At 39.5% G+C, this 25,521-nt stretch overlaps 1 protein-coding gene across 3 annotated transcripts in view; it reads right to left on the bottom strand.

Moving 5' to 3' along the window:
- sh2b3 (SH2B adaptor protein 3) overlaps positions 1-25,521 on the bottom strand; it is a 61,793-nt gene that overhangs the window by 5,812 nt on the left and 30,460 nt on the right. For all 3 annotated transcript variants that reach the window (XM_039620871.1, XM_031727310.2, XM_031727311.2), the window contains exons 3-5: positions 5,385-5,486; positions 4,339-4,427; positions 299-396 (exon numbers count right to left, since the gene is read on the bottom strand). In XM_039620871.1, the coding sequence (XP_039476805.1) occupies positions 299-396; positions 4,339-4,427; positions 5,385-5,486 (289 nt within the window). The remainder of the gene's footprint in view (positions 1-298; positions 397-4,338; positions 4,428-5,384; positions 5,487-25,521) is intronic.

Raw genomic sequence — 25,521 nt, 5'->3', positions numbered from 1 at the left:
CACCAGAAACCCGGTGACCATGCAGTTTAAGACAGAGGAGCGCTTATAGCAGACTAACGGGAGTATGTTGTTGTAGAGACTACAAGCAGAGCTAAAGGAGAGCAAAACAGAAATAAAATAAATGTTTGCACTTCCTCTCGTGCTGTTACTTTATCTCTGGATCCCCACATGTGAACGGACGGGATAAAACAAAACCTCAGAAATATAAAAATAACAGTTTTGAACTGAAATACACAGCAACACTCTGATTATCAGAGGATGTGTCGCCGAGGTAACGTCCCCTCATCCCAGTACTCACGCTGACTCTGACTTTCTGGCTCTGAGCTCCCTCTGTGATTGGCTGGGGCAGAAGTGTCAGGCGGGGAAGGGAGGGGCTCCAGATCCACGCTGACTGACCTGAAAGACGAGAGCAGACTCAGATTATACACACATGAATGTTATTCTCTCTGTGGACTTTGCTTGGGATTATTTCACCACGCCTTAGTCACATTTAGGTTTGACCACAGTTTCAATAACACGGATTCAGCTCTGGGTGTACATAACCACGGTGATGAAAAGCTGCTAAGACGCTTTATTGTTACTGCATAGACGTCTTTGTGAGAATTTAGTCTGGTCTTTGATTTATTTACTTGTCACAAAAGGGAATATTTGAAACCTCTTTGGTAGTTTTAGCCTTTACTTGCTAGCTATTAAAAATAGCTAATTTAATACTATACTGCTATAATATTACTCTATATTTGCGACTGAGATGCAAATTGTCATTTGTTTATTGAGATTTCTCTTGTAACCAAACAGCTGTTTGTCATAATGGATGCGATATAATCACATGTTGCTATGGAAAAATGTGTATTCCCTGACTGGTTGGCAGTGTTTCCTGGAGGTTTCTGGCTCTAGTGTCTGCTTTGGCTGCTGGCGGATTGCCGTGGCTTCCTGTAGCTTTTCATGTTTGCCCGCAAAAATTCACTAAGTACTAAGTCAGCTGTAGTAGAACTTGAAAAAGTGCAATGCATACCAAAAATGAGAAGGTTCTCCTTCAAAGTAAAAGTTGCGCAATCAGCACTGGAGCCACCAAAAGGTGCAGCTCTTAATTTGAAGGTGAACCTGCAGCAGCCACTCGCAACTGGTTGGGAAATACTCATTTTTCCCTAACAAGCAGTGGTTGGCAGATGTTCATAGATCGATCTCTAGGAGTGTGTGACTGCGACCTTATTCACTTGACCTGCATCGTCACCAAGTGATTAGTGGTCTGCAAAACCTCAATATGTAAGCTGCGGTCTCCCCATTTCACTGGTGGGGCTTTTATAAAGTGAAGATGTATATTTGAGTACGTGTCAATACATAGTGACACGTACAATACAATACAACACACAAACTGGTTAAAGAGTACAATATCAGGCAACCAACTTCTACATTTGCAACTACTGTTGAATATCTGAGACAATATGCAAACATTTAGACGCACAGTATAAAAACTGAAAGTTGAGCTTTTTACAAAATAAATAAATGAAAAAGTGGGGCCTAATATTTTTGACAGAAGGCCAAACATTGCCTACAGACTTCTATCTGCTTACCACCGGGCTAGGAAATGCATTACACTACTGAGGGTCCTTACAAGGATGTGTTGGTGGGGTGAGTCTACTGAACATGGAGGAAACTGCAGGCTGAAGGCAAACAAAGCCACAGACGGGAAGTGAGTCCAGTTGAGATCTGAACTTACATTTCTTCTGTTTCACTGCTCTCTCTCTCTCTCTCTCACACACACACACACACACACACACACACACACAAGTGGTATATCTGGGCCGCTTGTGCTTGCCGCTTCCCGACAGATGAGAACGGGAAGGTTAAAGAAGGAAGTTGGAGTAAAATCCTGCTTAAATGCTGACTTGAGTTTGCAGAGCAATGAATAACAGGAAGACTTTACTTCTCACTGTGTATGTGTGTGTGTTCATTCTTGTTCTTCTATCTTTGTGACAATCATTTTTTCCCTGAGTATGGACATCATTTCACACAGTCAGCAAATCTTCAAGGAATAGAATTTAGCCCTCAGCACACTTAAAGCACGCTACACCTACCACATCTGACCACATCAGAAGAAAAATGCGAGTTTATTTCCCTCACACTGCCTCCCTGATGTCTCACCAAGTGTTGTGTGCCTTTTGAGGTCCTCTGTAGTCTCCACATGATGAATCGCACAAATAAAACCACAGACTTTTGGACAACAAGCCTTTTCCACAGTAGACATTGTGAGTTGTACTGATAGGAAAAGTATGGATGCTGTTAATAGGATTAAGAATGACTCTGCTTCACATAAGAAACAATGCGTTGTTAGATTTGGTATCTGGACCGTGAAAGTAAAGCTCAAGTGTAATTGTTAAAATTAATATTTACATTTGAGGCGTGTCTGAACAGCACTGCAGAGTCACGATGATCCAAGTGTTGCTTGGTGAAGTTACAAAAACTAAACCAGCTTTTAGATGATATTAGTGGGAATTTAGACAAAAACAAGCTGTTTTTAAAGGATTATCAGATGCAAAGTACTACAAACTTGATTTTACAACACTGGACTTTTATCTCTGCACGTCCTTTATTTTATTTTTAACACAACACTGCAGCAAAAGTTGATCCAGAATCATATGATTGTTTCCAAGCAGCCCTTCTTTGTTTCATCTGAACATCTTCCAGCTCCAACGCATTTGTGGGCTGCTTCCATTCAATTAATGCAATGCTCAGGCCAGCTGCTGCTCTAAACAAAGCCTTGAAGTATCTAACATGTACTTACTTTAAGACATTTATTCAAATTTAACGGCAGTTCTTTTTCGAAGTTCATTGTTTGTTTTTTTTAGAGTGTGTGCACTTCCAGATATCTGCAGAAACGAGAAATGCCCCGAGATTCTCAGACCTCCCCCACACTTCCTTTCAGAGAAACGCACACTGACACACACAAATAGACAGAGATTGTCTTTATAACAAGAAACAGAAAACCTGTGTACCACTAAGTTTTATTCCAGGATTGGGTATTCCTGTGAGTACAGTCTGCACTGATTACTGCTTCAACATTGCGGTCTGCATCTCCTTTTAGAAGATGACTGATAATTCTGTCTTCTTGCATGACTTCTACTCTTCTTAGTTTTCCCATTTCTTTAAAATTCAAAGAAATTTCTTTCTTTCTTCTTTCATTCTTTCTGTCCAAAGTAGAGAACTGATAGGAAATGAAGGATCACATGAAAGATCTTAATAACGGGGCCTCCAGGACTCTTAAAGCCATCTCCTACTTTAACTCAGTTCCCTTTGAAAAGCTACATTTACTGCTACACGTTCCCTCTAAACATCATACATTACCTCTCAAAGGTGTGCAGTGAACATTAAGTTGACTAATGGTGCTGTTGACTGATCAGTTAGGAGGAATACTTCAAATGGAGCAAAGTTGAAACCAGCACCAGTGCTGCACGGACAAACCAGAGCGAATACAAACTGTGCAGTTCAAGAAAAGATAAATACGCTTGAGGCCGCACACACACACACACCTGTTTGTCTACATATGCACATACATCAACATTTATTCTCATTTCCTTTTGCAAACACATACCTCAGGACAAGTAAACATCCAACACACCCACAAACACTAAAAACAGCCAAGTGTTAAATATTTCCTCTCGGGATGTGAATTTCTGGGCTGACGTTCGTGTTTAAAATAACAATTTGGCAGGTAAGATTTTTTGACTTTTTGCATGCTTTGTTATTCTTGTTGTTTATCCCCCTTTTGTTCCAATATAGACAAAGAAACCTTCATTATATAAAAAACCCCACAGTTTTAGGTTCAGCTTTTCATCACGATATCTTTGAAAATTTACTAAATCAATAAGACGCAACAGATAAATATCATTTTAAAAATGCCACGTAACACTACCAACGTACTGATATCAGTCAACAAAGCTGAGATTGGCCAATGCTGACATGTCAGTGCGTCTCCACTTTCCACTCAGAAGTGAAAGTACAGCAAGGAAGTACCCATAGCAAGCTGAGAATAAAAAGGTTCGTTCTGCACTATATAACTAATGTGATTGATGAATGTAATCTTCTACATACTTTAAACCATAAACAAAGTTTTCCCTAGCGACCGGAGGTTACCAGGGGGTTGCAGACCTGTCGCTATGCCTCTGTGACGTTACAGAGCTTGACTGAATATACTTTGAGTCTCTTGTGTGATATTTAGTTTTTGATTCAATCTTCAGTTAATTTACACTCACAAAAACAATGAACGGGTAAAGAAATGAGACACGTGTAAGGCAGATCACACAAACATCTGTCCTTGTTTTGTGTTTACACATCTCTCACCTGCTGCTGATGCACTCTTTTAGCTCTGTGGTCCAGGAGCTGACCTGCTGCTCGTTGTCCGTCTCAAATATCAGGCTACCTCGATTAACCTGCAGAGATAAAGATGCTTTAAAAAAAAACAGGCTGCACAAATGGACATGATGCAAATGCATAAAATGCCCTGAACCTCTGCACTTACTTAGAGCTTTTTCATTTATTTTCACTACAACCAAATTAATAGTGTAACAGGAAGGAATGCACAGGGCAATAAAACACTGCTTACTAATGTAACCACCACAAATTAATAAGTAACAAAGCAGAAAAAAACCCCTCATAACAAAATGTTCTGTTAAATTTCAAAAGGTTTACCGTTAAAAAGGCAAATAGCTCGAGGGAAGGTGTGCTTACTGTGCTCTGATTAAAAACAAAGAAAAGCTGTCTGCACCTGCTACAGGAAAGCATTTCCTTGGTAAGGAGAGATACTATCAATATCAAGAGCCTCTGGGTGAAGCAGAACTTTTGAAATGAAAAACAAAGGCATGAGAGCTTTTTGTTAAATTTACTAAAAAAGAAGACAACAGTGAAAGTTAACACTTTTCACCACTGATGTGCAAAACCGCTATCAAATACTCGCTCCTGTGGTTGTGAAAACTTTGTAGTTCGCTTCTTCGCTGTGAACAAAGGCTGTAATCCTCTGCTGTGCACAAATGTGCTCAATAAACAAACAAAATGCCATTCAAATATCGCTGCAGATTAAAAAAACGGCTGGAGTGCAGCAACACCGCTGTCTGTTTGAATGGTTTTATGTTTGATGGAGAGCTGAGCAGCTGGTGGGTAAGAAAAAGAGACTTTTTGATGGAATATCGTTTCACTTCAAACCAGCAAAGTCTACTTTGTCAGTCCACTTTGTGAGTTTTGAAATGACAGTGTTTATCCTGTTCTGGCTGAACGGTGAAGATCTAAGCAATGTGGATATAAACAACTCAGCGGTCAGAGTCCCAAACTACAGTTTTGAGACGACTTCTCTTAGGAAACATTTTTCCATTTAGCTGTAAACCTGTACAAACCTTTAAAACAAACGTGTTAAAGTTGTCAGGCATCTCCAGCCGGTTGCAACGCCGGACCTCTTGGATATCTGAGCAGTGAGTCGTCAACTTGGGACTGGAGGCCTGAAACACACAGTGAGTGCATAATTAGCGTGTGATACATGAGAGTAATTCCTCTGATGAACACATAAAAGGGAAAGAAACGGAAAGAAAAAGGGTGTCACAATTGTATGCACGGCGTCAACCTTCCTCATAAGCATGGCCTGATAATCTTTAACACATTTTTAAATGGGCTTGTGCAAGTATCAAAAGTGCAAAATGAGTCATCAGATACGAACGTGTGCCAAATTCTTTGAAAGAAACAGGTCAGGGTTGCTGCAGGTAGTGTACGAGGAAGCATGGTTTTTCAAAGAAAATCCTTTCACTTCCATTGTTTTTGCATAGCAGATGATGTGTCGGTGACATACATCACATTTCAACACTCGAGTATTATAAGAAAAACACAATCAGCCCATCGTCTTTTAAACAAAATTAAAACATTTTTTTTCCATGCAAACATCTTCTTTAACTTAGCTTAAAGCGTGCAGTGGTCAAACTTTCATGGTCTGTGTAGATTTGTTACTCATTTGGTTTTCCTTTTCTGAGAAGTAGAGAGTGTTCCAAACAGGAAATTGCCCCCCAAAAAAAGGATGTCATGCAACACTGTGTACTAACTCAGCTCAATCTGGCTCTCATGGGTAACATTTAAGAACGCTGCCAAGTAAGGACTCGTTTTTGCACTGGGGCCTTTTTCTATTTTGGTTAAGAGGCAGTTTGCACTTGTGCGATCACCTCTGTAGCTTTATTTTAATGTTGACCAATTAGGCTAAAAATACCACGGGACACAAATGAGCGTGACGCAAGCTCCCGCAGCAGGGCTTGAAGGCTGGCTGTGTTTGAAGAAACCTAAATGAGATATGAGGGGCTTTCTGGTGGCTGTTTGACCCGAGGCCCTCAGCATGAACTTGTGACACTGCGAGTTTATTCACAACCAACAAAACCAGAAAGTATCCAGGCTTCAATATACTAAAAAAATACAGGATACTCTGAATATAAGAGCACATATGGAGATATTTTCAACTTCTCAAAATCCCCTCCCAGTCAGGTGAACCTGAAGCCAGCTGGACAGAAGGATGATGATGTGAAAGGATCTTGAAAGCAAAAATACTCCATCCCAGGCTGCTCTCAGATGACTCCACACAGCTGTTGCAGACTTGTGACACACTTTACCTGGAGCAGTTTGCACTGGACCTCGCTTTAGTTTTAATTTTTTAAAACAATCCATGAAGACACATTTTTTTGGGGAAAATGTATTTTTAAAGAACACTGAACAGATATACACACAAAAAAATCCACTAAAACAGCTCCGAAGAGCCTCCGAACCCCTACATCCAAACGAGTGGTAACAGAGCCAACGGCATAAACAAACACACATGCACGGACGAATGACTCAGTCAGCCATGTGTAAAGTGCCCGCGGCATGTCTGGGTCAGAAGTCACTGCTGAAACGAAGGCTGAGTGACAACTAAGAGAAACACATGTAGACAAGAACATCAGCAGCTACTATGAAAAGTTTGAAAACTACACTTACATGTCAGCTGCGTACAGTATTTTCATGTTTGACAACTGGAAATGTCAAATCCTGTCAAACCTTGACATTTAGTAGTCAGGCATCATGAAGAAGAAAAAGGCTCTCATCACTTAGTTTCTGTTACTGCATGTGTGCGAGTGCAAACTTGGTCATACAGAACAGAATATGAGAAAAGTAAAGTTCTGGATTGAACTTTTGATCCTTTATTTTCACAATAATCTGAAATTGGAGATTTAAATTTAAGAATTTAAGAGTGAACATAATCACAAGCTGTAGCGACAACTCGTGACTCTTTACCTTACCGATTTATCTGACAATTATTAAAAAATGTGGCTCGCAAACTCCCTTCAGTCCAAGCTAACATCTGTCACACCCAGCTGTGTTTGACGAACGTTTCAAAACACAAATCTTAAACTGGTGAATCTGTCTCATGTAAGGGACAAGATTTCTGCTACTATCCAAGTTATATTTCTGTGTGGAGTTTGCATGTTCTTCTTCGGCCTTCGGCTCGGAAGACATGCATGTTGGCTTTACTGGTGATTCCAAATTGGTCAGGTATGAGAGCTAGATAAGGTGTGTGAAGTGTACAAAAGAAAGCACTGAATGGCTAAATGTGGCTTGCAGGTGCTTTGAGTGGTAAATACTGCTATATAAATGCCAGTGCATTTAAATACTAAGCAAACATATTTAAGGGAGCATTGGTTGCATGAAGGTAAACAGTGCACACGCAGAAATGTAATCTCAAAAGCACTGACATCAATTTATCTTTATCAAATTAATCTGTGTTCATAACCAATGCGAGAAGTTGGCCTGTGGGTTTCCAGACTGCACGACTGTCTGCATCTGTGCATTCAATTCAGCTTTTTGTCTTAAAGTTTTGACCAGAAATGGTGATTTGTATCTGGTTGTTTTCTTTGTCAGCCATGCTGTCGATTTGCAAGACAAAGTGCATCTCCGAAGTGCAGCAGATCCACCGAAGTTTGCCTTAATAAATGTGTCACAACTAACTGAACTCCGGTGTAGTCCATGCTGTGAAGCATTTCTTCACGTGATCTCTTCAGTTCCTGTGAAAAGCACATCACCAGCCAGACGAAGAGCATCAAATTTCCCGCGAAGTGAAACTGTGTAATTAAACAGACTTGCACAATAATGGAGGCTAACTAAATCAGCACCGTGAGAGAGCAGAAGTAGTGAAAGGAAACAGACGAGACAGTAAAAGACATGGCATCGGGCGGGTAAGAGGGAGGAATGGAGGGCAAAAGAAAGTGCAGGGAGGACAAATTCCACTGCTTTATGCACCGCATGAGTTTGAGCGCATGTGACAGTGCATGAGCCCGAGGAATGCCTATGTTAATCCTTTGCACACGCATAAAACAACACAGGAGCGCACTCATCAAAAGAATAGTTACCTTTCTCCCTCACAACCCTTAATGCTATGAGTTTCAACCACAGTGTCTAATATTATCACTAAAAAGCACAATGACGCAGACAGGTCAAGGATGTGACTCATTTAGAGAACCTGAGTCAGTGCAAGAGGAACTGATTAAAGGGAGCTCGCACCAAATTGCTGCCGCAGCTGTATTTCAGTCGAGTATGTTCACAGAAATTTACATCAGATTCAGCGTTACAAGTTTCAGGCTTTCTAATAATTTCCCCTGAAGAAAGATTGAGATAAAGCCAGAAAGATGACATAAATATACAGTCTAAGAGGAAAACAACAACGCAAAAAAAGTGATTGTTTTACAAGATTTCTATGAAAAAAATCATGTTGTCTGATAACAAACTGGAAGCTGAGTTTGAAAGCTAATATTAATCAAAGTTAAAAAAATGGATTATTAATTTAGAAATAAGAGGTGACAAAACTGTGCTCCGAATAATCCTGCTTTTCTTTGGCCACTTGGGGGCAGTGAACACAAGTTTTAAACATCACCTTATAGGTCGAGTTGCTACCAACACATCTGGCAGCCACAGAGCAACATCATGGCTCATTTCAAGTCTTGCTGAATTCAATATTCACTCTGTCTTAGCTCTGCTTTTGGTCTCTACCAACTCCCGAGGGAAATAGCTGGCTTTTTAGCTGCTAAATACTTCACTGTGTGGATCGGTGAGTCGCTGACTGTCTTGGTGCTGAGCACTGAGCGGGGGGGTTTGTAGAGCTCACCTCGATAATGAACCACAACAGTAAAGCTTGAGCCTGGGCAGCCAAGAAATGAGGTGAAACTTACTCTAAAGCTCAGAGGATTCAGGTGATGATTATCTGGGAGTGCGTACCTACATGTGACCCCTCCGATACCCCTTCTTTGATCTATCTGAAATCTGATCTATGCGCCACATTTCTGTTTGTTTTTCTGTTTGACTCAACCTCAGCCTCTTTTACGCCACCCCATGCATCGTGCGGAAACGGGGATGCGTGATAAATCGGTGGCTCGAATATCATCAGCTCATCAAGGGAAGAATAAAATATCTGCTTATCATTTTGTCAGCTTCTTTCTACTTAAAATGATCTAAAAAGAGATTATATTTGAGCTTTGCACTAGAGTCTGAGCATCTGCAGCAAAAAAAAAAGCAAAAGAAGAGAGATGTTTGTAAGTTTTTTTTTTATCATTTAACACGGCATGCAGTTAATCAAGAAAGCAACAGGCAGATTAACTGCAGCTGCAGCCTAATTTACAAATGCAAGTTAAAACTGCACCGGATGCGCGACAACTAATGCTATCAGTCACTCTCACTCTGGGTGTGTGTGTGTTGGTGAACATTCGAGCAGAGAGTGACTCATTGAGAAGAATTTATTGTGTGAATATGAATGAGAGCCTGACTAGGAGCATCTTTGAGGAACCATGTGTGTCTGTGGAGGGGGAAAAAAAACAGAAAAAGAAAAAACATTCAGCAGATGTCTGACTGGTTGAGCAACAACGTAACAGGCCTGATTTCTGTGAATCAACTTCATCGAGGGAGCAAGTTTAAGCTCACAGCGCATTTCCTATTACTGCAAACTGCTGCAGCCTGTAATACTCCCTGGAGAGTGTACGCACGCACACACGCACACACACGCACGCACAAGGCTCAGTCTTTGCTGTTTTTCTTTCATTTTTTAATCTGGACCCATCTCCAACAGAACCAGTGAGTAATGTGGGAAAACAGTCAGAGCATTTACGAACTGTGTGAGTGTTAATGTTTTAAAGCTCTCAAAGAAGTGCAGAGGTCTAGCTCTCTTTTTCTTTCTGCTCACCCGTGGTGACCCCCCCCCCCTCCCTCGGCAGAGTCAAAGGAAAGAACACAGCAGTCTTGTTAGTGTCATAAACCGTATATAAAAGACAACCACAGCCACAGATGCTATGAGGAAGAGATTCAACACACCGATCTTTCTAACTTCCAGCAGGATCGAAGAAACAAAAAAAGAAGTTGACAACATAGAGTATCGATTTGTGACCTTTTTAAATACTTTCCTCACGAGTTTATGGTCTCAAACTATATTTTCAGTTCTCTATGGATATAAAATGATCTTTATTTTGTAACTTATGGAGCACATTAGTGTTGAGAACATGAGGAAACAGTAGCCTGCCCAAAAAGATGCACAATGATCATGTAAGGGTTACAAACGGACTAAAAATAGCAGCTTTCTACCCATAAAAATGTTTTTATTGTTCCTATAACTTTTTAAACAAGACTACCATGTTTTATATCTTTAACTACAGGAACCAGCATCATAGAAGCAAGTTTTTGTTTTTTTGGTGGTACCTATGTTCAGACCTACATGTACAATGACTGATCTAGATGTAAATATATGAAGTTGTGTCATCAGGATTTTAAAAAATACCCCCATAAGCAACAGCCATGTTAGCAAGAAATAGTTCTAAAAATGTGCCTGCAGTGAAGTCCAGGCTTTATTAACCACATGTGCAACAACGTGTTGTCCTGGGCACACAGTGAAGCAGCATTAAAACAAAGTACTGACTATTCTGATCTCAAGTGGGCCAGACCAATCAAACAACATGATAAATGTGTAAAGTTGCCCAGACTCTCCTGTAAACCCACAGTAAAAAAACACAAATTAATACAGTAGATGGTGAAAAGTTATCATTTAACTGTTTATTCAATTCAATTCAATTCAATTCAATTTATCCATTACTTAATTGCTTTGGTGTAATTAGGGATCTTTATCAATAGAGAAATTGTAAAAGTTATGAAAATATAGTTAAAACTAAAATCTATGCACTCCTTTTTTCCAGAGCAGTCCAGTGGGGCCGATTCCGGCCCCCGGGCCTTATGTTTAACACCGCTGCTCTATATGATACCATTAAAAAAACAAAACAACAACAAAACCACACATAGTGCTCTTTTGTAGCTGCTGCTCAGCACACTGCCAGCTGGTTACTATGTCCGCTTAGCGTTGGTGTGAGTGCAAGTAGGAAACAGCCCCTGAAGCTATGTAGCCCTGAGAATGCTCTGTTCTGAAACTACTGTCTGATGATGGAAAATAATTTTTTTTTAAAGTGCAATGTCCATAAAGACATGCAAAGTGATGGCAAAGTGATGCAAAACACCTAAAAACACAAGCAGCGCCACAGTGTGATGTGAGAGGAGTGGGGTCCTTTTGCATGACTTTGTGCAGAGGCCTGTTGATTCGTGACATGTTATAATAATTAACAGATAATGCAATAGCAGCTATTTACTGTCCCTGATATGTTTGAATTCGTTTTGCACCAAATAAAAAGCATTAAAAATGTCGGTTTAGCATCGTCCAGGACGGGGGGCTTTAAATGTGAGTCACAGCAGCACATTCTCACTTCTGCTGTTTTCTCCCCCTCCCAGACAAAAACTTCAAACCCCGTCTGTGAGGTCTGCGAGCGACTACACAGCCTGATTCATTACTAGAGAGACATCAACACACAAAAGCTATGCTTGTACCAACTACTGCCTGGCATCGACCTCCTCCACATCCAGACGCAAGTAACCCTAGAGACTGAGTACATTGAATGCGTAAATATACAATAGCGCCCACGGGAAAGCTTTTCATTTATGTCTTAAATTACTGCTCCTCTTTGTCTCGACAGCTCACTGCATTGTTTTGCCAGCAGACCTTGAGGCTATGGCCTGTTCCTCACCCTGCAACTGCAGAAGAATGCAAGGCTGCAGCACACTGCCACTTTCACTGTTTTAGCAATTATTTAGGACAACTTTCTGCAAATTATTGATGCATCCAATCTGATTGTGGTTGGTTTAAACAGTCAAGAGAAAGAAGCTCAAGTTTTACCAGTAAAACACAACATATATACACTGATACCGGACTGGTTGCGTGGACCTCTGGCCCGCGTTAAAGGGCAGCTACATGCTGCTGAGTGCTCGCAAAGCTGCATGCGCTGTTGTCATGGTGGTGATCGAATTTGGGACCAATCACACGCCTCTGCGATGCTATCTGAGCTTAATTCTAATTTAGCTCAGAATTAAACTTCCCTTTTTAATGAGGCCGGAAATCATCTTATTTCACAACGTTCGACATTATCAGTGACACTTTGTCAGTGTCAGCTTGTTCGGGCTCGTTACTGTTATCAGTTATCTTTTATTGAAATATATTATACATTATTTACGGATTAAACCCACCAAAAACTGTCTTTTGAAGCTTTGATATCCCCACGAGAATGACACTTGGCTAAAAGTTGTAAGTTTCTGTTTAAAATCCAGATGGTGATGAAAGAACATACGAGATTATGACTTTTATTGAACCAAAATGTCAAATTTAATCAAGTCCAGCAGCAGGATTGTTTTTTTGCGGGGCTTTTTATTACCGTAAATTGAATATGACTGTTTAAAGATATTCTCTGAGTCATGTTTTATCCATCATTTTGAATTTTTTGAGCAAATACGTTACAATTTATCTGATAATGAAAGTAATTATGGGTGGAAGGACAATTTAAAGTAAATCCTTTCATAATACAGTTTTTCTGGGACGAGAATGTCAACTATGAAATATTAAGCTGATGGTGATCAGTGCCAGTAATAATACGACACCACAAATTTTCACTTTGAGTCAACTTTCACTACTATGTTTCAACTTCAAACATAAGCACAGTCACACAGATATGACAAATATGAAACACAGATATGCAGCAGTGACAATACAGCCAACATCCTGGGCTGTGAATTCCTAAAAGTGAACATGAGTTTGTAATAATTGCCTTGTATAGGTTACATCAGCCAGGAAAATGTGCCCCCCCCCTCATAAAAATCCAAATATCAATGGACTGTAATTAAAGTCTTTTTTTGAATGATTTTTGATTGAAGATAATTATTTTTTTCACTTCTTACTCAGCATCTTTAGCAGTTAAATGGCAAATGGACTGATTCTTATATAGTACTTTTCTACTCTCCCGGAGTACTCAAAGTGCTCTATACAACATGCCACATTCACCCAATCACAGAAGCACTGTCTTCTATGCTTTTAAGTGCTTACTAACTACCATTCACACACATTCATACCGATGGATGCATCACAGAGCAACTTGGGGTTAATATTGTGCCCAAGGATATTTGGGATGCAGACTAGGGGGAGCCAGGGATCAAAGCACCAACCTTCCAATCAGTAGATGACCTGCTCTACCCTGACCTACAGCAACCCCACACTTAAAAATCACTCCTTTATTATATTTTTCATTATATTTTTACTTTCTGCATTACTTTTTAAAATAGGTTATTTTATGTATTTAATCCAAAATCCTACAGGTCATATTCGTACAAACACAGTTTGTACACTTCTAACTTTTATATCATCATTAAAGTACCAAAAGAATTATTTTCACCATACAATCATAAATTACTAGTAAAATAACTTTTCTTTTAAAAAATTAAAAAAACAATCAAAGACAAAGTAATTTTCAGACATTGTAATGACTCTTCTTTCACCTTGGTTTACACACATGGCAGCAGGTGTAAACAGTTGAAGAAAGTAGCGCACAAACAAACAGAGACACGGCAACAGATGCAACCATGCAACCTCTCACCCACACAAACAGATCTACAGTCTGTGCGCACACACCCACACACACGGGTGACACACAGGATGTTTGGAGTCCAAAACAATCTTCCCAGGGTCCCTTTCTCAAGGCCGTCGGCACAGCAACTGACTGACACTCAACATTCCTCTATCCCTCCGAGGGTCACCGTAGCCAACGCTGTCCGGGGTGCATGCATTGTGTGTGTGTGTGTGTGTGTGTGCTGCACTGACTTTAGACTCTGCAGGGTTACCAAACCAGTCTCTGGAGAGATTCTGCAAACTGTATGTGCACAGTTATCCTACATACACACACACACACACACACACACACACACAGCTTAAATGGTTAGAGCACCACCCATCAGACCCTCTTCAAGCATGGGAGGTCATGACCTCAATCACAGTAACCAACACATCGGCCTGTACTTCCCCCGGTTTGACGTCGGGATCACTGATGATTTGTTTTGTGCTTTTCTTGTCTTTGATATTCCATTTAAAAGGACTCACACAGCGCAGTAAAATAATCTTACTAAACAAGCAGAGACCTATATCCAAAACCTGATCCATTCTTCTGTGCAACAAAGTGTTATTGTTCCAAAATATATCAAGAAACTACACCAGCCAAGTTTCCTTCTAATGATATTATGTTTTTCCATATAAATCATTCAAAACAAATCCAAACTGACTTTCCAAACCTAATTGGTTGTGATTTTTTTACACTAAAAAGAAATGATTTTGCTGTTCCTAATGTTCTGACATATAGATATATATTAATGCTAATGTTTAAAAAGACCCATGCTTCAGAGAATGAGGTCAACAAGTATAAAAGTAACCCCTGTGAGCCAGATGGGACAGGGACTATCCCTGATACAGTTATCTCCGTGGGCATAGAAGCCCCGCCCATCTGCTATTCAATCTTCTGTTTGCGAGAGTCAGCCAATCAGCAGAAAGCTGGCTTAAAGGGAGACTACCTGCACTACCTACTGAGCGTCTGCATCCAGGCCTGCTGTAAGAAAACAGTACAAAACAACTATGTTAGCTTTAAACTACGAGAGAAAAGATACGCGCCTCTGTGATATAACTAGAAATGTCAACTACATGAAAGCAATGTTTATTTTAGTAATTTCAGGAAGCTACACAGATGTCATGTGTTCATTTGCATGGTTGACATTTAATGACAACACAAATACTTCATATGAGAAATGCTTTTGTGCATACTGGGTCAGACAGACTAACTCTGGCTTTGGTGTGTTGATATTAGCTACAGAAAATGGCCAGCTTTAATCTTCCTCTTTGTGTCTGTCTGCATGTTTTTTAGTGGACATTTCTGAGCCGTATATGTTACAGGATTGTGTTTATAATCTAAGATGAATAGCTTATTGCGCCGCCTGAATCTTGGCTACTGTACACAAATTCCTGGTATGTTTGTACAGAAAAAATTGTTCCCTTTTTAACGACTTTATACAACACATACAGCTGCAGCTGGCATTGTTTTTCCACTCTGCTGCTTGATTCGCACCTGTTGCGTGTGTCATGCAGATAAACACTCCTGAGTTTGCCCTCCATAGCTGGTAGGACAGAAATAGACTTTCTAAACCCCTACTAACTCCAGCTTTTGTCTTTGAGGAGGTCTCTTTTGGCTTGCAAAGAAAACAGATCCAAAACACGATAAGAACTTTAGGTCCCTGCTGAGGATTACATAGACGGAGAGCAGCTGTAATCACAAAATAAAACATTCATGCAAACTGAATCATGTTTGAATTTAACTCTGGCAGCAGTAGCATTTTGAGATTTGTGACCTTTTTTAAAGCAGCTGTGCTAAAAATGCAACTTTAAAATAATCATCACTACGGGCATTGAAGTTTAGTTTAGTTTAGTTTTGTTTTAAAAACATTCACGTCACTGAGAATAACTTGGTACAGTCACCTCTGCGCAGACTAGCTGTGCATATAGGTGGAGTTCATGCAGCAGGAGATCACTAGAGCTGATCACATTCACTATCAGCTCTATCTGTGGCATCATGGAGGATGTGGGAAACGCACACACACTGAGCACTACTTGTGGGGTTACCAACACTGATGTGATGACTGTGTTCTTGGAAACCTGTCAGAAGCTGTCAGAGACGTAGCCTTCTGTAATGAATAAATGTGTCACTTCACTGTGCGCTGCCCTCCTTGCTTAGTTCTCAGAAATACTGATATATAAGCAAATATGAAGAAGTTAAGACAGCGCAGTAAAGATTCACAGAACTGAGGGCAGTTCCTCGTAAATGAATTAGCTGCGGTTTTGCACACGAGTAAAGACCAATTAGTAAGTCTGACAGCGCAGAAAAAAAGAAGAAAGGAGCAACATCTTTCTGAGTTTGTGAAAACACGACTCCTGTGACAGCAAGCTTGAAAAGCCAGAGAGTTACAACATAACTTATCAACATGCATTTTTATACACATACAAAGCCTTTGAGCCACGAGAATATACTGTAACATGATATAAACAAGTCAACACTTCTGAGTAACTGTTTGTCAGTTATAGGTCATGCATAGCTGTATAATGTGCCTTTATTCTGCCAGTGTTTATGCAAATCACAGAGAAGCATTTTCCCCATTTCTCCATTTTTTAAACCCCTCAGCAGCACTTTAAATGTGAGATATTCACCAGTGAGACTTCTGTCATCGCTGAAGCACAGCAGAGGGATATGGCATTTCATTTTGTTCTGCTTCTGACATTAAAAAACCCCAACTTTTTAAAACCTCAACTGAAACAGAAATCACGTATCAGTTACTCAAGATAATCCTCAGACCCACTGAGAGTTTTCATTGGATCTTTCTTCTACCGAAAACGTGCACTGTTTGTACTGGGGCTGCTTTCGACCAAAGACATACTCCCAATAATAACATCTGACAGAGAGGTCTGTGAAATACTTTGCGGCACAGAAGTCTTTGGAAATACATCTTTCTTTGGAAATTAATCATTCTTTTTTAAGCTTGAAGCACCACAAACTGACCTGCACTGCATTGATAACCAAAGGGGAAGTGGTTTTATGACCCTAAATAGAATTGCATGGTAGCGACACCACATTCGGGGTGTCTCAGTGGGCTGACAAGTGGTTCTTAAACACAGGGCAGCCACTGACGGATAATCATGGAAAAAAATATGAAGTGAAACTAAGCTGAATAAATATCATCTCTGCAGGTTTTCCACTTTATGAACGACTTGCTTATAATCTGGGATATATAGCAGGGTCACAGAAATCCCAATCTGAGTCCCCTTTCTTATTTAAATCCATTTCTTTACTGTCATTATAGTAAATGGCAAATTGACCAATATTTATATACCACTTTTGTTTTGTTTTTTTAACCACTTCAAGTGCTTTCACACTAAAAGCCACATTCACCCATTCACACACTGATTCACACAGCACTTTATTCTATAGGCGATAAGAGCTTTTATCCATCACTCAGACACCGCATCAAGGGTAGTTTGGGGTTCGCTTAGACACAAAGAGTGGAAGATCTGGAAACCGAACCACTAACCTTCCTTTTGGCCCCAAAAACTGTATTTAAAATAACTATAAACTATTGATATACATTTTTCCAAACTCTCTTATGGAAAGACAAATGTCTGTGGATAGTTGTTACCAGGTCATCGCCCTAACCGCTGTTCCAGTGGGACCATTTTTTCAAATTAAACTTAAATCTCTTTATCACGTAAATACAAAATAATCCATTCAAGATGAATTTTCCCAAGCAGCACCTTTTTGGAGACTTTGCTCCGATGGTGAAATGTGCTTACTAAGAAGCAGAAAATAGATTATGTGATTGTGTGTAGTGGTGAGCAGAACGTGAAACTGCAAACACTTACATGGGCTCTGCTGCAGCTGAGTTTCCAAGTACTTTAACTGATTCAGTTTTGCATCAATGAGCAAAATCTTGCAAAAATATTTTCACACCTGCATGACACACTTTTCTCAGTAGAGAAGTTAAGAGATGTATCGTTTTGGAAATCTAACAGACTATGAAATAACAATGAAAAGCTGCCCCACACCTCTTAGTCCTCCATAAACTGTGCTTGTAGTTGTGTCGTTATTTGCAGCACGGCACTGTTTATGCTTTTTACTAGCTGAGAAAATTTGTAAAAAAACAAAACAAAATGCAGCAGTGAATGGAAAATTGCTTGTTTGTGTAGGATCTACTAACCCACATGTGTACTTGTGTCAGTTATGGGTGTGTGTGTGTACGTGTGATGGTCAGTTAAGGGTGTGTTGGGTCCAGTAACTGTTCATATGTGGGGAGAAAAGTGTAATCCTTTCCAGCATGAAGCACATTTTTCTTCACTCCCTTTCTGCTGTGCATTTTTGTTTTTTTGTTTTAAAACTGTGTGCAAATACTAAAATAACAAATTAAACTCAACTTTAACTTTGACCCAGACATAAGCCGCACTAATCACTCCTGTCTTACTGGGACCAGAGAAAGCTCTAAATGTTTATAAGCTACAGCTCATTTAACAAATCATATCAGTTTGCAACAAGATTTTTAAAAAAAAGAAAAAAAGAATGAGTCCCAGACTTTCTGAGGTGAAATTCAGAGGCATAGATAATGAATAAATGTTAGTTGTGTTTGGCTCTCTAGTGGGAAGTGTAGTCCAGAAAGAACCGGGAGGAGGGAGATCTGCAGGGTTGGCGATGTGCCTCAGAATAAGCCGAGTGGAGAGAGAAAAGTGTGATGAGGAGAGGGTAAAGTACGCATGGACTTGTTACAGCCTATTTAATGCTTCACAAAAAACTGTAATGAGAAAAAAGTCATTAGTCTGCAGATTAGTTTCTCAATTAATATTTAATAACTTAGTGCCAATACACGTGCCCTGAATGTGTTTGTAGACTGCACAGAAAAGATGCAAATATAAAAACATTTTTAGTACTGTATGACCAATTTTAGTGCTTCTACGGTGTATTTAGTGGATTTTTAGAGATTTGTGTAGCGCATTACTTCCAGTTAACCCTTGCAGGCTGCATGACACTTTCAGTGTTTCAGATATCACACTAATATCCGAAGGTTTTCTTTGTTAGGAAGGAAAATAGCTTGAAAAAGTAAAAAAACAAAACACCGACAAAATGTAAATTTTTAACTGACTTATTATTCTAGTATGTGAAAACTTATAAAATATACCACAATTTGTCAGTAAATAACACTTGGAAATAAATCTTATTAATGAAATAGTTTAATCAGGGATTTGTATTTTACTGAGAAAAATACATTAGAGTCATATTAAAGTCCCGTATGCCTTCAAGCTGCTTTAGGTAGAAGTAACAAAGATGTTGTTTAGCGCAGTGGTTTCCAACAATTTCTGAAGTACCATTAATACATGTCAGTCGTCTGTTCTTTTATTGCAGTGTCATAGTAAAGCTCTTCTGCCTTTTTTTTTTTTCCAGTACTGTTGCAACTTCCTATATCTGACATATACCTCACCTCTCTGCTATATTACACAATCCAAAAAACTTGTTGCTTATCATTCAGATTCAGTTCGTTTTTTGAAACAAGCCAAGTTTTTCTCAGAATGATGATTAGTTTCACAGAGCCTCTTTAACGAGAATCGCACCATGTTTAAGTTAGTCTGACTCTCGTTCACATTCCTGGTCAATATACATATACACATATACACACAAAATCTCATGTCTCGTCCCGATAACATATATATCACAAAATAGTGCATTTTCTGTGAATTCTGTGGATCTCGGGCAACTCGACTTGTGTGAAGTGTATTCAGCTGGGCGTTGTGTACTGGGGTCGAGTGTTTTGACCGATGCATGAAACTATATATTTTTAGATTTAAGTTGTAACGGCTGCAATTTTGGTTTTTTTTTTTGAGTATTTATAACATGGCGTGCTGCGGTGAAAAACCTGTTCTAACGTTTGAGTCTGTTTATTTTGAACACCTGACAGTTCTTTTTTGCTTCTCATCCGTAAACTCTCTCCATACTCTTTCACGTGATTCTTGCGTAGGTGGTAGAAGAGGTTTGTCTTTGAGTGTGTGGTGTTTGCGGCATAATTTGCATAGTGCCGTTTCCTGGTCCGTTAGAAAAAAAAAAAAAAAAAGTTTCCTGGTCCATGTCAGACTTTTCATAGCCAAACCATGTCCATGCTACAGAGGTAGCAACAAGGTCCTTGATTTGCCTCATCTTCACTGGTATTCTCTGTGTCTGCAACCACGTGGTGACCATCCAAAAGATGAAAAAGTATTGCCGTAAACAGTGTATTTTGCAACACCACAAAACAAAAGATGCTGTATAACATGAAACGATAGACGTTTTAATTTCGTTATCCAACATATTTCATCATATCGCACAGCCCTAGTGGTGAGTGTCTGCACTGGTGTTTGGCTACGCAAAATAAAGTGATTCATGATCTCCCTTATTTACCAATCAGAGGCCTGTAATGCATCTCAGAATTCCCAAATGGCAAATGGGTGCATGCAATATACTGATTCAGTAATCTAATATAATGCAGTAATAATCTATTATTTCCATAATACCACCAAGGCACATCTGGTCCATCTGTGAACCACTGCTTTACATGTCTGAAGGTGCTGAAAGGGAAAAAAAATATGTGTGCAATTTTTTTTTTGCAGAGTTTGCACAAAAGTGTTCGTTTCTACAGTAAAACCAAATGTGAACAATGATAGATTTTCACACTAAAAGAGAAAAACAAACAAAAAGCCCTCAATAGCCACATTTAAAGAACAGGAAGTTTGTCTGCAGCCTTGAGAAAATTTGTAAATGAGAAACAATTTTAGAGCACAGCCAACCTAAACAATTAGCAAACGGCAGATTCTCACAATGACCTTGTGGGAATCAGATAAGTAAATGATCAAAAACTGGTATTATTAGAAAAGTGCTAAATAAATATAACAGGCAGAAACAGATTAAATCCCCAAATCATTGCGTACATTGAGCTAAAAATAATGCAAAACAGTCCTGTGGCTAAAAATGTCCTTCTTTAAAGTCATAATATTTATTTTTCACTTATAATGGTTTCCAATATTTGCTGAACTAAATTTTAACAAAGTTTTGCATAATTATTTCAACTGTGTGGATCTAAAAAAAAAAGAAAAGAGCAACCATGGAAAAACCTGCTCCAACTGTGCCTTTATGTAAAGATGTAGAAAATCCTAGCACAATAAAAGTAGGGGGTACAGGTTAGAGCTAAACATAGCATTGCCACGGCTAAAGCAGTACACAAACATGGTGTTGGTTGAGGTATGTGCTCTGCTGAGTGCATTGCACTAAAGAAAATTAAAGGAAATCACAGAGCATGCAATATGTGACCTTTGAATTCCTGTCTGAGGAGTTCAGCATTATGATTTTGGGTGGAGGAAGGCCAAACAAAAGGGGTCAGCCTTGTCTTTGTGCAACCCTTTCTTCCAGTGCTTAGTCTGCAGCTCATGCTCGTGCTGCATTAAACATTTCCAGTTGATTTTGCAAAACAACTATACACGAACTTCATCTTCTGACGAGTGCTATGCAGTTCGTTTCCGTGACAACAAACCACCTTCGATAAATGCACATGCCTAATATCGCTGCAATTTTGCTTACTCAAACTGTGACATAATTGTTCTTGGTAATACAATAGCCTTTGCAGGTGAGTGTGAAAGTGTGCAGGTGTGAAAGTGTGTTCAGGTCTGCATGGGATCTGATGAAGAAGATGAACAAAGGCCGAAAAAAAAACCGATGGGTGAGGGTGCTGCAGAGCTTGGGGGCTTTCCACACGCCACTCAGCAAGGTCATGTGCGCTGGCACTGTGGTTGTAGGTTGCACACACACACACACAAAACAGAGGCCAACAAAGAGCTTACGACACGAGGGGGGAAAAAAACACATTTAAAATGCATGAACAAATAAATAGTAGCCATGTCATGAGTCACACATATGCAGTTTTCTTTGACACAAGCAAAGACACATAAACGCAGCATGAGAGGACCGTGTGCAGAAGACGACAGAACTAGAAAGACACAGCAAGAGATCTGACAAACATCTTGACCACATGACTCTAACCACTCTACTTCCTTTAGATGTTTCTCTAGATTTTTGTCACACTGAAATACACACAGGCAAACACGTGCATTTTCAGCACTGTGAGAGAGGAGAGAGAGAACTTTTCCACTCTGCATGAGAAATATGTTGGGCTCCTTTAGACTTAATACAAACAAAAAAAAGAAAAAAAAAGAAAAATGATGTGACAAGCTGCCTGCTGCCATGAACTTTTTCTTGTTTTCACCATATCTCAGCTCAGCTGCTTCTGCTTTACAGTGTTCTTTTAGGTATTAAAAAGCAACCTTTTGAGCCTCACTAAAAAAAAAAAAAAGATTAATTCAAGTATTTAAAATGGCATCAATTTCTTTACTATTAAACCTTTCCAGTCACAGAGTGAGCAGGCTATGAAAGATAGCCCTGATTGTTTTCTTTGCAGGTACAACCTACAAGCTGCTCGTGAGGTTAACTTTTATTCAACCAGGAAATATAACTCGTGAGATTAAGAATCCCCCTGACAGGCTGCGTATTTTACGATGACAGGAGAAACCAGAGTTCCCGGTGAAAGCGAATCCCGTTTTGCTGGAAAACTTATTGGAAGTAAATTCTTGACCTGCCATGAGATCTTTTACAACTTCTACTTGCATACATCCTCCTCAAAGGAGTCAGATATCCAAGTCCAGTGCCTGTGCTGCTTAGCTGGCTTCTTTTCTAATCACAGATATTCACTCTGGGCTTTTTAAAAATGCTGCAAAACTATGTGGAGGAATAACTGCTATGCATTAGTAAAAGCCCTCCGGTACACAAGTCTGTCAGACTCAAGCTGGACTTTCTAGATTGCAGCTTAATGGCTTCATAGTAATGGGGTGACCTCTACCAAAGACCAAGGAATAGTGGGAAAAAATTACAGAAAATTATGTGGTTATTATTTGACAAACATCCAAAAGCACAAATATGTTTGGTTTTGTGGTTTTAGGAGGCGTATTTTTGACTTTTTTTCTTGAAACCTTTCTGAAAAATTAGGCAAATTTCCTAATAGTTCCTGGCTATTTTTCTGCGCAGGTCTTACAAAGTAATTTTTCTGGGTTTCCATTCATCCTCTCCTACGGATACTGCTAATGACAAAGTTATGGAAACACTGAAACATAACTCAGATGTTCACTGAAGGCTGTTCTGCACTGAATAAATGAAAACGAGCTGCAGATGGAAACATCCGATCTGTGTGGACAGATGAGGCCATCACAATGCTCCTCCAATCAATATGCGAAACAAACACTAATGCAAAAGTTTGGTGAAGGAGTTCATATTGTTTGCCATGGCTTGTGGGCTTAACTATTTCCCTGTTAATTATATCATCTTGTTGTAATTTAATGGCAGGCAGCTGGAGAATTAGTGCAGCCAGCTGTTTAACAAACCAACTCCTCATAACAGTGGATGGAAACATTAATCTGCATTGTTTTCAGGAGATTTTCTTAAAACATTATTAAAAGTGCAACGCTCGAATGAAAACATAGCCGGTGCTCGATCCATATAACTAAAGCTGAACGACAAATTAAAGGAGAAGTGACCAAAATAAAGTTATGGCCCGGTGATTCTTCTAGTCTAAAGTTTGATGGAGCGATGTTTGTAAGATATTCCCTCATTTGGTGGTTTGATGATGAAGGTGGAAGGCAGTGTCAGTACAGTCTTAAATCTCTCAAAGGTGACTACAAAGGTCATAGCACAATTGTCTTGCATACAGTACTCAAACCATTCGATGTGAACGAGGGCTTTCTAGAACTATTTCAGAACAACTCGGTTTTGATTTAGCCTTCCTTAAACTATGCCAGCATCTCCTCGCAAGGGTTCAGGATTCCCATTAATATGTAATCCATCTGTACTAGAAATATGAAATTTAAGAAAAGATGCTATTTGATGGTTAGTAGTCAGGAACTATTTGACTATTCTTCCACAAATAGCAGTAAAAGGATGTGAAAGTGCTAATTTTGCTACACTGCACCTCGATTTCATTAATTTTTTTTCCTCAAGGGCTTTTTGAGCTGTAGTCGTCTTTGGCTTTGCCCGTTTCTTCTGTTTGTACTAATCTCACCGGAGCACACTTGCTTTACCCGCCGCCTGGTAGGTAGTAACGCATCCATCTTCTATTTTGGTTGTTTAATATTGGTCTTCAAACAGCGTGTAGGTGCATTACTGCCACTTTCTGGCAGAAGAAACACCTTACATCATCCAAAGCATCGACAGAAGATGGAAAATTGCTATTTTAGAATGAAAAATACTTGCATAAGCGATCCCATTTTTGTTTTCATAATTTAATGACTAATATATTTAAAAATCATGGCCATCCCTGGAAATAGGATCAGCTGTTCTTTCCTGCTGTGAAGTGCGTGGGTAGACAGGTTCATATAAACACGTCAACTGAGATGGATCCGGTACATAAACTTAAAGAGTGTTTCCATCACAAATCTGTACATAATTCATATCACAGGACATCAATGCAGAGCGATAAGAATTAAAGGTTAAAAAGTGCCTTTGTTTTGTCTGCCCATATCTAGATCGGTTGAGGCAAGTTGAAGAAGAGGAACATTTGCCAGTGATCTATTGTCTGTAGTCTAGAACCTTTGAGAAGTTTTACTCCTTTGAAGCCTTGAGATATATCAACACCAAGTGCTTTTCTTGGAAATTTGTGGGCTTGTACTTGGCAAGATTTCTCTGAGTCATCATGTGCTCCTGACAGGAGTCATTACTGCCAGTTCTTACTGAACACTGGTTTTCTACTCAGTCTTAATCCCTCAAGCCTACTTTCATGCAAGACTGGTCTGTGAAGACTTTTTAATTAAGACGCAAAATCTGAAATTACATATATAAAAAAAGACTCTGGACAGGGAATTGTCTGAAATCCAGCACCGGCAAATGGAGCTCTTATGTTTAACCACACAGAGAAAATGGCCTAATGAGACATTCTGGTGAAGAACGACTAACACTGACACTAGCAAGCTACCCGTGCTCACTTTTCACTTTCTAATCACCAGGCTATGTACTTGAAATCTTTCGTGCTTATTATGCTCACTGATTCGTGCTCCTGTTGTATCATTTCATAGCACTGCCACTTCAGCTCCCACTGTGACAACATACAGAGGCAATTTTGTGACTAGTTTTGTCCAAGCACTTCACTGCACTTTCCCATGACTTTACTTTCAACACTGTGAACTCAGCCATAATTCAGCACCTCACCTTGCCAGCAAACCTTTAAATCCAACTCTTTGAAACGCCACAAGAAACTGATTTCAATAAGCTCCACACAGGACTTCCAGGTGATGTCATATAATAACCCATCCACATAACTTGCTGAATCTTCCAGCCTCTGTCAGCTGCTTTTAATGTGTCTGATGTTAAGTCCAGGTGCTTTGTGAAATGTTTGTTTTTAGTTAGGGATAACCAGCAAGACTTCACTTGGTCAGCAAGAGCTGAAGTAGAAGTATTCAGCCCTTGTGCAGGGTGTAGCCTGTTGAATTATGTA

The sequence above is a fragment of the Oreochromis aureus genome, linkage group 12, assembly GCF_013358895.1.
Source record: "Oreochromis aureus strain Israel breed Guangdong linkage group 12, ZZ_aureus, whole genome shotgun sequence".
Classification (NCBI taxonomy): Eukaryota; Metazoa; Chordata; class Actinopteri; order Cichliformes; family Cichlidae; genus Oreochromis; species Oreochromis aureus.
Note: the sequence above shows the minus strand (reverse complement) of the source record. Positions and strands in the feature narration are given on the sequence as shown.